This window comes from Zeus faber, assembly GCF_960531495.2.
Source record: "Zeus faber genome assembly, chromosome: 3".
Taxonomy (NCBI): Eukaryota; Metazoa; Chordata; class Actinopteri; order Zeiformes; family Zeidae; genus Zeus; species Zeus faber.
This window is the reverse complement of record NC_137190.1, coordinates 33111934-33124855: the sequence shown is the minus strand read 5'-3', so window position 1 is coordinate 33124855 and position 12922 is coordinate 33111934. Positions and strand designations below refer to the sequence as shown.

At 44.0% G+C, this 12922-nt stretch overlaps 1 protein-coding gene across 1 annotated transcript; it reads right to left on the bottom strand.

Annotated features, from left to right (window-relative positions):
- Positions 1 to 1570: 1570 nt before the first annotated feature.
- On the bottom strand, positions 1571 to 11933 carry cenpq (centromere protein Q). Its single transcript, XM_079998217.1, has 8 exons — positions 11662 to 11933; positions 11363 to 11420; positions 11088 to 11190; positions 6679 to 6747; positions 5990 to 6120; positions 5742 to 5861; positions 3754 to 3828; positions 1571 to 2902 (listed from the first exon to the last, which is right to left on the bottom strand). The coding sequence occupies exons 1-5, from the start codon at positions 11749 to 11751 to the stop codon at positions 6030 to 6032; spliced, it is 411 nt and encodes a 136-aa protein (XP_079854343.1). The 5' UTR covers positions 11752 to 11933; the 3' UTR covers positions 1571 to 2902; positions 3754 to 3828; positions 5742 to 5861; positions 5990 to 6029.
- Positions 11934 to 12922: the final 989 nt, after the last annotated feature.

The following is a 12922-nucleotide window of genomic DNA, read 5'->3' as shown; positions in this document are numbered from 1 at the left end:
GTTAAATTCAAACCAACAGAGGGGGCTTTAATTGTAATATGAATTATATAAGACCGAAACCCTAATGCTCAATAAACTCTCAAAAGTCCTACGACAAAATATATTATCAGGTTTTCAATTCCTGTCATCGGTCTGTGCAAGTTTCTCTTCCATGTACCATAACGCATTTAAACATTGAGGGTTTGCTAGAGACCATTTTCCAGTCATGCAGAGAATTAGGGTGTTGTCAGATACCAGATCCTAGAACACTCTACATGTTAGGGCACAGTGCATTTGTACCTTCAGATCCCCCCATTACATTGTGACTGCAGTGCGTCATATCCCTGCGGTGAGAGGATATGCCCAGTCAGCCCATTTTAACTTCTGTTACCAATTCTGTTGGTTCTGTCAGGTTGGCATCCCTCTGAATGGAATGGTGGTTTGGGCGCTGGCTTGTCGATCTCAGGGCTGCCTGCTGCGGCACCGTGAGGGGACCCGGGCTGCCAGCAGTTTCAAGGTGTATGTGTTAAACCTGGCAATGGCCGACCTGGTTCTCCTCCTCCGCACACCGCTCATGCTGGGCTTCCTGGCCCACGACTACAGCTGGCCGTTTGGCAGTGCCTTCTGCAAGGTGATCATGTTCCTGCGAGGTCTGGGGTTGTACGTCTCCGCCTTCCTCCTGAGTGCTGTGGCTTTGGAGCGTTGCCTGTGTCTGCTGAGGCCTGTGTGGGCCAGGCTAAGACGTCCAGCCTGGGTTGTCCCCCTGGCCTGTGGCCTGATGTGGGCGATGGCTACCTTTCTGTCCATTCCCTACCTGCAAAGCGCTCTCCTGCAGGAGAGATTGGGAAGGCACAGTTGCCTGGAGAATGAGACTCCTACCACGGGTATTGTTATCACAGAAACTGTGCTGGGTTTCCTCCTGCCGCTGCTCGTGTTTTTTGGGAGTAACGTAGCCCTGTTAATCAAGGTAAAGCAGGCAGTGCCCTCGGCGCCCACCTCCAAATCCACCAAAAGGATGGTAAGGCTGTACCAGATGCTCTTCTTCACCATGCTCCTCTTTCTCACCTGCTGGGTGCCCTATTTTGTTTGTCGTTTCCTCTGGGCTGTGACCGCCCAACGGCCTGATCTGGACTGGCTGCATCTTCGTGCCATCTACGGCAAGTATATATCTCTGTACCTGGTGTACGCCAAGAGCGCAGTCAACCCTGTGCTGTACGTATTTGCTACCCGTGACTTGGGCCGTTCTGTTCGAGCTTCGATCGTCTCCAGAATAGAGAAAGTTTTCAACGACGACTCATCTGAATCTCTCAGACGGAAATCGCTGAAGTCTGGGCATTCGGAGGTTCAGCTGCAAGGTCGAGCTTATGTTTAGATCTTCAAATGATTGGAACACAATGTGGAAAGGTATGAAATTGTCCAATTACCTTGCTTGACAGCTCTTACTTTGTGAGAGGAAGACACAAAAAGAGACAAAATGCCACAGTAACTTGGAATATTTTGTGGAATCAATATAGTGCATCTCTATTATTGTAAAAACAGCATACATTTATTAATTCAGCCATTAATGTTAGTTACAACGGCCTGAAAGACCAAATTTGAAAGCAAACATTTTTAATAGTTAGACAAATAAAATAAGTTCATAGTTTAAGCACTTTATAAGCTATCAAATGGCACATGGTCTGCACAAGCTTTGACCTTATTTTCACCACTTAATTCCTGTCACTTGCGATACTTCAGACTGTTTTACAAGCATTTAATATCACTGCATGTTCAATCGCCTGAGAAAAGTAGGGAGGATGTTACAGGGTAGAGACAATTGATGGGTCTGCTGTCACAAGTTTGGCTCCTTTTTGGCTCCTTATGTTCTGAATCATTTGTTTGCTTCACTGTACTTCAATTACATTGCAACCTAGCAAAAATATACTGCATTTAAAACATCGCAAACAACGCCTACTTTAGTTTCATCCTCAGCTGACGAGAAAGAAATAAAACCCCCTAACAAGACACGAGAACAAGACTTAGAAGAATTAGAATTGGAAGAAGATTTGTTGAAAAATTGCAAGAAGCAATCTTAATACATTAAAATGTGGCGAAAGCCTGTACGGCATGCTTTTAAGATTTCAGATGTGACCTCATGACTGTTTTTTTTCATTTCTATATTTCTCTTATTCTATTAATGTTAATGCCAAACTTACCTTTCTACACATCCATAAAATGCATTTATTTTCATATGTGGATCCTATGTGTTATTTTTTTTCCCCATGGCAATATCACAGCAAGCTTGTATGAAAACGTTTCCCTTTTTTTAATGAGGAACCAAATACTACAAGTTTTAGTTCATTGATTCACCCTTTAACATCGGCCACAGCAGTCTTAAGGCAAGTTGACCTTTCTGGAGTCTTTAACATGAAAGCTGAAATGACCAACCAAATACTGCTTCAGAAACTTGTCTACTTGCTTTATAGAATGTTGTATGGAGGCAAATTTCACTTTTGACAACAAGAAGAAGGAAGAAAACAAAACAATAACGCTGAGCGGTGAACATTTGTAGCGATTAGAACAGATATTGTTTCTTAGTCTTCACTGATCTTGACTTTTGGTGGGTCAGCTTACCCAGAAAGAGCCTTGTATATTCCTGGTTACTGATCCAATGTGAAAGGATACAGTGGATGCAGCTGTTTTTTTTCATTGACGCATGATCCCATGTCAGGACAAACACAACCTGGCTGATCCACGGTAAATGTATCTACAACGCAGCACTGGCTGGGGGAGAGCCAGGGCTCAGTAACCCATCGGCATATTTGTGCGCTTGTAACAGCAGTGCTTGGACATTCTTGATGGGTGCGGATTTCTGCAGGATCGCCCCCAGCTGGTGAGCAACGTCCCCAGATTTAGTGCTTGGTACAAGTCTCATCATTCGATCCTATGACAATTCAAAGTTACAGTACAGTGATCATAGCGTATTTTTCGTTTTTAAAATGTACCACATTAGGAGCTAGCATTAGGACCAGGCAATAAATCAATATGAACCCTTATCGCCTTTCAGTGAAGTTGTGTCATGATATGAACTGTTTTGTAATGTAAACTAGGGACAATGGGAAGATATGACCCACAAGTTCTCCCGATGCGGGGTCTGAAATATAGTTTTATTGAAAAAATTATAGTTTAAGGCCCGATTTCAAGCAGTTGTAGGGTTCTTTAACATTGGATTTTTAAATAAAATGATTGATTGCAGAGCCATAATGTGCCATAATGGTTCAACATTAATGGTTCAGGAATGCCAAAAATACTGACGATGGTCTGAAAAAAGTACTGAAATTAAACAGCCAAATCAATACAATCAGATGTGAGCCATGTAATACATGTGCACTTGAGGTTCACACCCCTTACCAAGGTGTCAGAACTGGAGTTGTTGTTGGCTGTGCTATGGCTATGGCTGTGCTATCTTCTTCTTCTAAATACCCGGGCACGAAACACATCCTGAGTGAAACACAGTTCCCTCGATGGGTTTCACAATGTGGCTTTCATAGATTATGATATTGCAGACAGCTATTGCAACATTAAGATGTCAGGTCAATTTCCTGTGGCCCACATGGAGGAAGTGTTTGGCCAGACAATTTCATCACTAGCCAGCGACAGGGAACACCAAACAATATGAATCAGGATGTTGAAGAAAAATAAATAAATCATATGAACAAAGACTTTCAGTTTAACTCGGTTCGGTATCGCGCTGATCGGCCACTTAAACACAGCACCTCCCTTTGCCGTGCTCACCTGTAATGACTCCTCATCTTTGTGGTCAGGCAGTGGAGGCAGATTGAGGACTCCTTGCTTAGAAATCTGTAAGAGCTGTGAAAAAGAGAGAGTAATGTTGTGAGTGAGGAAACAGATTGCATCAGTTATCAATCTGATATGAAACCAAACATCCTTGTTTACGTCAACGGCGAGGCAAACAGCTCGCAGTCGAACACTAAAGATGCATTCTAAAGAGAATGATCTGTGTGAAGCTTGCACACCACTTGCATTGTATTCAAATCAGTTTTTTGTTTGAGGTTATTGGTCCAACATAAGTGCGTTTTAGTTTACGTAAACTGACTTTCACAGCTCATTTGTCAGTCTAATTATTCAAATGGAGCTAAATTGGGTGAGGAAGTGATGTGCACATTCTGATTTTCTTTTACCTGAGCGCAAACATTGTTTCATCATCACTCCGAAAAGCCTGAGGCTTTCTCAACACAAGCAGCAACACCATTGAGGCAGATACTGTATGTGCTTGTCAATGAAGAGATGACCAGATAATCTCGGCCCATTGAAATTTCAAATATGTTGTTTGACATGACAGTTATGGCATTTGAAAAACTGTCTTATTAGAACCTAAGTGTGCATGTAAACCCACTCAATGGATCAGATATTTATATTTGTATGTTTTTATTTTCAAGTTTAATCATAAGTTACGCTTTTAGTAAAGTGGAGAGTGAGTTACAGCTCTCTGACACCAGACACATGTGGCAGGAATTACGGACTATTACGGACCACAGAGACAGAGCTTCCACCACGGTGAGTGCTGACGCTTCTCTGGCAGAAGATCTGAACTTGCTCTTTGCGCGCGTCGACGCTTACGCCGCTAGTATTAGCCCTTTGATTAGCACAATAGAACAGAGTTCTGCGGCCGGAGGGGAGCGCACACTCAGTGTCTCAGAGCACAACATGAGGAGGACTCAGACGGGTGAACACTAGGAAAGCAGCCAGTCCGGATGGCATCCATGGACGTTTTGTTTCTTTTAATTAGGAAACGGAAATATAAAGATAATATTGAAAATAAAACACACAATTTCCAATTGTTTTGTTTGGAAAAATAGGGAACGCGGAAGCGCAGCGGAGAAAGTGATGTGTCGGTCGTGAACGAGTTGGCTCTGGCGGCTTACGATAGGAGCCGGCTCCCATGTGTCTTTGGAAATAACATTAAGAGCCAAGCATGGTGTGACTTTTTATGTTGCCACTCCCAAGAGGAACTGTTCCCCACCCCGCAAGGCGCTGCAGAGTGGTACGTTTGGCCGAGTGCACCACCGGGACGAAACGGAGTATTGCTCAAGATTCAAGATTTTTTATTTGTCACATACATATACATACTTCCATACATATATGCAGTGAAATGTAATGCAACGCACCCGGTGATAGCACACAATAAGTCCTAGGAAAAAGTACAAAAATAAAATAAAAATAAAAAGTAGAAAATTCCTTTCTAATAGACCGACTAACTGACTCCTAAAACGTAATACAGTAAGTGGAATACTTATAGAATAAGATAAAAAATATATAGAATAAAATACAATAAAAAATAAATTGAAATAAAATGGAATAGGTTGAAGGAATATGCCTATGTATATACAGATATGAGCATTTAAAGTGGCATGTGAATTAAAGTGGCATGTGAATGTGAATAGTGTGAGGTAGTGTGTGGGATAATACAGCACAGTATACAACAGTACGGCGCAGCAATACGGCATCACGAACAACCCTGAACAGTGATACAGTATGCGGTACAGTATGCTACATACAGTACAGTAGGTAGTGGAGCCTAGTGCATGGCTCAGTGAGGACCCCTGGTGAGGTCAGCGTTGCTCGTGCCGAGGGTTGGGTACAGAGACCCCGTATTAAAGGGGTTCTGGGGATAAATCATTAAAGACCGTAACACTTTTTTTTTTAAGCGGTGTTGTTTGACCAATAATGGAAGCATTATCCAGCCAAGTGGGTGTTTTTACCTCTTCAGCCTGTTGCTCCTCCTTCTTCAGCTGATCCCTCAGTTTGCTGCATTTATTTTCCAGAATGACTGTCTCCTTCTCCGTGCTCTCCAAAGACATGACCAAGGCCCTCAAGTCTTTCTGGAGACAGTGGACCAAGAGAGTCATTGCCATTGTCATACAATAACCCAACTGACATGAATTTCTACTATCTGGCGTGGTTTAGTCATCCACCCCCAATTGAAAAACTACCTGAATCCATCCCTCACCTCTAGTGACCCCAGAGTCTTCTTTTGAGCCAGAGATTTCTTACTTTCTTCTCGGTGCTGGTGATTTGAATGTGAAAAATCTCGCTGTCGATTGGAACGGAACTTTAAGCTGCATACATTGTGCAAGGAACCTACAATAATTTAAAAAAAAAAAAAAGGAGAGAACATATTTTTTTATATTGAGTTATTTGCCCGTCCTGGAAACCAAAAAAAAGGGGACTGGCAATGAAACTTTCAGCTACCCTCAAAAAGTTTAAATTGATAAACAGAAGTATCAGTTGGAATGAGTAATCACAAAATTGTGGACTTTGTATTGTAATTGTATAGATTGTGATGGAAGAATTTTTTTCCCAGACATAAGCGGCTACTGGCGGTGTGTCACAACTACAACACGTTTCTCAAGCCATGCATGCTGCAGACGTTTGCATCTCCTGCCCAGTATTGCTGTAATAACATATCCATTAGGCCACCTTGCATCGAGTGCCCTGTGTACAGAGACTGTCAGGAAAGCGTGTGTAGCGGACACAGCATTTTGCCACATTTATATTTTTTGCTGAGACTTTTAGGCTCCCATTTTGAAATTCACTTCCTGAAAAATAAAGTTTTAACAGGCAAGTTGGCAAATACACGACAAAGTACACATAATACAGACAAAGTGCACGATGGGGAGCATTCGCGTCTTCCTTCACCTGCTTTTCAAGGTGTTCAAATGTCTCTGTGTCTCCTCCTTGTCCGTTCGTCTCGTGCTAAGCGCAGTTCTGTGAAAGAACGAAACATCAACAGGAGCTATTATTAGGGATCCAGCCCAGAGAACTAAAACTACGTGTGTGGAACAGAACGGCAGGAGCTATGAACACGGTTGACTTTTCATTATAACATCGCCAACATCCCGTGGTTCAAGTTTCAGCCAAATCGATCCACATACGGAGCAGAAATTATTGAAAAACCAACAAAATCTGACCAGACACGGCAACGTTCAAAATCCAATGGAACTAGATGATTTTTACAGCAAGACGCTTTGTGACGTCATCATACTGCGTTATATAAATATGCAGGTTATGGCGCAGAATGTCCATTGGAGTGGTGTCCGGTGTGCGGTGTAGACTCCATCGCTCTGTAATGTTTAGAGATTACAAACTAGGCTTCTGTGTATGTGTTTATGTACCTTCTTTCCTGGTAGATGTTTGTGGATCTGTTTGATTGATATTTTAGCTCTTTGGTCCCAATTACTTTGCCAGATTCATGAAAAAAAAAAAAAAAAAAACATGAATCCATAGAAACTCATGACCACGTCTTGACCAGTCCACCCGACTGTGCGAATGAGTAATGCGTTCATGTACCAGGAACGCGTCAGAGAAATAGAACCCGAGAAGTTGTGATTACTCACAGAAATACGACGTTTTTCTTATTGGTGGAAAGGTAACCTACCGAAATTGAATCCAAGGAAAGTCACCACTAAAATTACGTAAGTGCAAGTACCTTTGTAAACCTCCGTAAATACATTATCTCACACGAGACCAAACGTCAACTTACGTTACTGAGACTCCACTTTATCATTGGGAGGTTTGTTCAATAACATTAGAATTATACCCTAACGGTTGAAGCCTTGAAAATTATATTGACTGTCATTTGCATCGACTATTTAGGAAAATCTGAATATCATTTGCATAATAATTTAGAAATTTGGTGTGTGTGTGTATATACACTACTCACAAAAAGTTAGGGATATTTGGTTTTCGGGTGAAATTTATGGAAAATGTAAAAAGTTCACGCTACAGTGATATATCATGAAAGTACGGCACAACAAAAAATGTCAGTGTCTCAATAACTTGTCGTGTGCTCTTGAGCATCAATCACAGCTTGACAACCACGTCTCATGCTGTTCACAAGTCGACTTATTGTCTGCTGAGGCATGGCCCCCCACTCTTCTTGAAGGGCGGCCCTCAGGTCATTGAGGTTCTGGGGCACTGAGTTACGAGTCTCTACACGGTGACTCAGCTGATCCCATAGGTTTTCTATGGGATCCAGGTCTGGAGAAAGTGCAGGCCACTCCATTTGAGGTGCCCCAGTCTCCAGCAGCCGTTCCCTAATGATGCAACCTCGGTGAGCTGGAGCATTGTCATCCATGAAGATGAAATGAGGCCTTTGTTGTTCATGCAGGGGCACAATGACTGGATTAATGATGTTATTCAGGTAGTATGTGCTTGTCACTGTATTACATTAAGCAGACGCTTTTATCCAAAGCGACTTACAATTATTCAAACACCGACGGACGCAGCCATCAGGAGCAATTAGGGGTTAAGTGTCTTGCTCAGGGACACTACAGCATGCTAGCAGGAGGAGCCTGGGATCAAACCAGCAACCTTTAGATCACTAGACAACCAGCTCTACCTCCTGAGCTACCATCCCAGCGGTGTACCATTCCAGGTCGTCTAACATGCAGCCCACGCTGATGAAAACGGTTCCGAATGATCTGACGTGACACTTGGATGCCTCTCACCTCCCTTAAATGTGCCTGGAGTTGAGTGGCATTTATCATCCGATGCCGCAGGGCACTGTTCACAATGAAGCGCTCATCAGTGTGGGATGTGGACAAAGGACGTCCACTTCTATGCCTTTCTGTGACTCTTCCAGTCTCTCTGTAGCAACCTGCTGATGACACTCTGTGACACTCTAAGCTCAGTGGCCACTTCCCTCTGAGAACATCCTGTTTGAAGCCTCTCAACAGCGAGGTGCTGTTGATCAGTTGTTAGGTGTCATCTTGGTCTCGTGATGTCAAAATGTGAACAGCATGATGAAGAGGACTCTATAGGTGTTTCGGGCTCTGCCAGCAGCACACAGTGGCCCGGGGCGGAACGCTGGGTCTCACCAGGGGGCGGCACTGAGCGTTAAAGCAATCGCTATAGAGGCGGGGCACAAGAAAGTTTCGTTCTATACACACTTGTTTCGTTCGATTAGGAGGCGTAAAACCCACTGTTCTGGCAGGCCGATCGCGGGCACCCGATCACTAGCGCGCACACCGCTGACACCCGATGCCGTTACAGCTATCTTTGACTGTCGCCGACGCGTTATGATACATACGGTAATGTGTTATGGCCATTTAATTTTTGGGGGAAGGCGATGGCCATGCACAGGTGCGCACCAGACGCATAGGGTATCCGTACGCGGGTGGTCCATACCACTTCTACTGTAGTGTTGGGTCGTTCATGAACGACCCGATTCTTCTGAATGGCGCAAAATACTATTTTTTTTTCCAAGTTTTACAGTTTTTATATGTTAAAGTTGCTGTCTCCTTTACTGTTTTATTCCCCATCACACTGACTCTATGACACACCCCTTTTCGGCGTGTTCAGGACTTTGAACGTGACGCACCAGAAAAAAATAAACAGCATTTCTCCTGGTAATGGGAAAGGTGTCTATCGCCTATTTTTAGGAGGTTGGCCCGGGTAAAAAAAAAAACAAAAAACAAAAAAAAACGGGCAACCCGATCATTTTGGTGTGAAAATGATATTGGTATTACTAGCTCAGTCAATATGGGAGTGGCCACTGGCTATTGGCAAACGCGTCACGACATTTCACAGCCAGCCAAAAAAAACATTGCAATGTTTTGTAGCCAGCCACAGCCAGCCGTGGTTGTGGTTGCGGCTGGGTGGCAGTGGAGGCAATGGTCATTACAACCTAATTATCAGATACTTTTCTAAATCCTACTCAAATGAAAGAGGATGATTCCATCAATAAGTTGGACCACAATAGTCAAAATCAATCACAATCAGGTAAAGGGGCCAAAATTAGCGAGTCGACCCGGGTGTCCTGTTCACATCAAAGCCGATCAGAAGTGGAGCCAATTAAAACCCGGGTCTCTTGCAGGGTCATTTGACCCAGGACTGAAACCCAGGTTTTTCTTTTCCACTGGTAACAAATGCAGACTGCTCGCGGGTAATCAGGTTTTTGGTGCAGTGGGAAAAGGGGAATTAGATTTAACACAACAAAAAACACACCAGCTTAATACAACACACAATACAATAAATAGCTGTTATTGATAGTAATTCAATACAACTTTAATGACCTCTACAGTCTCTTTCAAACTGCACTTCAATAGAAGAATAGATCAGAATAAAAGCAAAGACATTATCGTCGTTTTTCTTGTTCTGGGTTAGAAAACGCCACTATGTCTGCTCAAAATAAGGAAATTAAATACAATCCAGCATTCACAATCAAAACAAGCGTTATGAACATTAAAATAATATTAGGTTTTGCGAGAGCTTATGGGTGTCTGGTACTTTAACTGTCGCAAAAACTTGACCAGAGGAAAGGCACAACATATTTCCCGCCGGAACACGGTGCCAACAGCGCCCCCTGGGTTCGATTCCCGCCTGGGGCGCTGTTGGCACTGTGTTCCGGCGGGTTATCTCCCAAATAGGAGCCTTTCTGTGTGGAGTTTGCATGTTCTCCCCGTGCTCACATGGGGATCCTCCACCTAACGTCAGTAAGGACCCCCACCAAAAACATGCACACATCATCGTCTGACCAGCGATGGACACTCATCACCAGGTCCCCGGGCGCGTCCACATATGCTGCCCACTGCTCCTGGCTGTGGCCCCGGAGGAAGGACAAGCCAGGATGGGTTAAACGCAGAGGCCTCATTTCACCGGCCACCATCCAAAAGCATGTGCATTTGTGTGTGTGTGTGCGCATGTGTTGTAGTGTGGTGTGTTGTGTGACAAATAAAGATTTTTCTTCTTCTATTTTGGAAATGCAAATTCACTGATTATGCACTGCCCACAGACCTTGAGTGACCATCGCCAACACAGCAACCAAAAGTAGCTAGCCAAGCGTCCAACACAGCGACCAAAGCGACGCATGTTGCGACGCACGTAGTTGTTCGCTGAGGGAGCTCCACCCCACTGAATTTTTTGATCAGAAAGAACAGGAAAAAAAAATATATATATATATAACTAAAAACGACAAAGTGGGGCATAGGTAGGCGTTATACTTTAACATCTCAATGAATGTGAACATTCACTGTAAAGATGTGTATCAATTCATTTCAGACATTTTTTATGGTGGTTTCCTAAGAAGGACCGGCTCGGTCGCTCACAGTATTTCTTGGTCCAGCAGCTTCTCCAGAGCTTCTATGGAGGCGCTGTTCACGGGCCTCCAGTTGTCCTCGGCTCTGGCCATGCCGGGGGCTGAAGTCCTTTCTGCAACTCGGCGAGGGGGTGGAATAAAGAGTTGAGAAGGGTGTTAATGTGGAACTACTTTAAGTCAAAGCTAGAGATCAAGATAGAATAACACTTTTTTTAATACACTAAACTACAATCCGCAAAGGTCTTAAACAATGTGGACAAACAACTTTTTTTTTTTTTTTTTTACCTTTTCTCTTCATTTCCATTTTATGAGCGTTCTCCTTCACCTTCTTGGCCTCTGACTCCTAAAATAAATCCAATTTCAAACGTGATTTAGGTTCAACGGATGTACCATGGACCATTACCAACGACTGATGCGATAGTGTGTACCACAACTACTAAAAACAATTCAAGATACTTTATTGGACACGTTTATTGGTCAGTTTAGTATTATTGAGTGAAGTGGTGGAAGGGAAAGCTCCAGCGGCTGTGATAACAGAATCTGAATCAGAAAAATATAAATGATGTATTTGGCACTGACTTTACCTGACAGCGTGATGAGTGGCCGGGGTTTCGTGGCCTCTTGCCTCTCACGTTGCCGTTGGCTGGTTTGGACGAACCTCGTACGGCCTTCATGTTAGCCCCCTGTTAGCTTTCAGTAGGCTAGCGAGCGGTGACAAGCTTCGCACAGGTTTTAGAGTGCCGACCGCACCGCGCGTTACCTTTTAAACAACATTCGAGCTGTCGTTCATTTGAAGGACGTGCACTCCGCCTACGTTCGCCGAACTGTCCGTCCGCTGCGATTTCGCGGCTTATGTTTTGAAACTACTGCCACGCGCATGCGCAAACGGCTGATGGCGCGTTCGGACACAACTCGGAAATTGCCGCATTCTTCGTCGTCTTCAAGGTCTAACGGCAGTTTGCGTCCGTGATGTCACATTACCGGCACCCTCGGCTATTATTCTAATATAGTTTCCATTTAAACCTGTTTTTCCAGTCCTGTCGCCCTCAGAAAAAACGAAATAGCCACTTCACCCCGTCACCACTGGCTCGACATCCTAATATGCTTTTAACCTTGTCCTCTACCCGCCCTGTTTTCCTGCTCTACTGTCTCAGCCTCATGGCATTGATCGCAAAGACCCGTTGTATGTCCTCCTCCTCCTGCTTGCGAGGGTTGAAACGGAATCACTACATATTAATATTTTGTTGCGCCTACCCCGTTCGCTCCATTCTATTGCCATCGGTATCGGCAAACAATTCAACAGAATACACATTCAGACAGTCCTCTCAGTGTTCTCCTGTGAATGTCCACCCGGTAACTAGGCACAGCACCTGCAGACCCCGTTGGCGGGTCCTTCGATCGTAACGCTATCTTTAAACTTCCGGTCTGGTATTCACTGATTAAATCGGTAGTTTTATTGCTGCGCTTCATCTTAAGCGGTTCTCGATCCACACGCGCAGGTTTTCTAGTTCCCCGACAGTTCTAAGAGGTCACCGTTTCGCCAAACTCTTTGGCATAGACTCCTATGTGTTTTTGTGTCCTCTCCTTCTCCCATCATGTCTGCAGCACCCTTTTCGTTGGGTGACGATCTCCATGTCTCCTGGGATTGACCCGGTAACCTGTTTCCGACACAACCGGAGCGGCATTTCACCCGCTTCCACTTGGGAGTGCACACACCGGGGGAGTTCCAACTGCTACTGAACACACTGTACTCTAAAGCTCTGCCAACAGATGTTGATGCTGATCCATACAGTATAATATACTTCCATAGCCTGATCCTGATCTAATTAAGGCTACATAACTCGC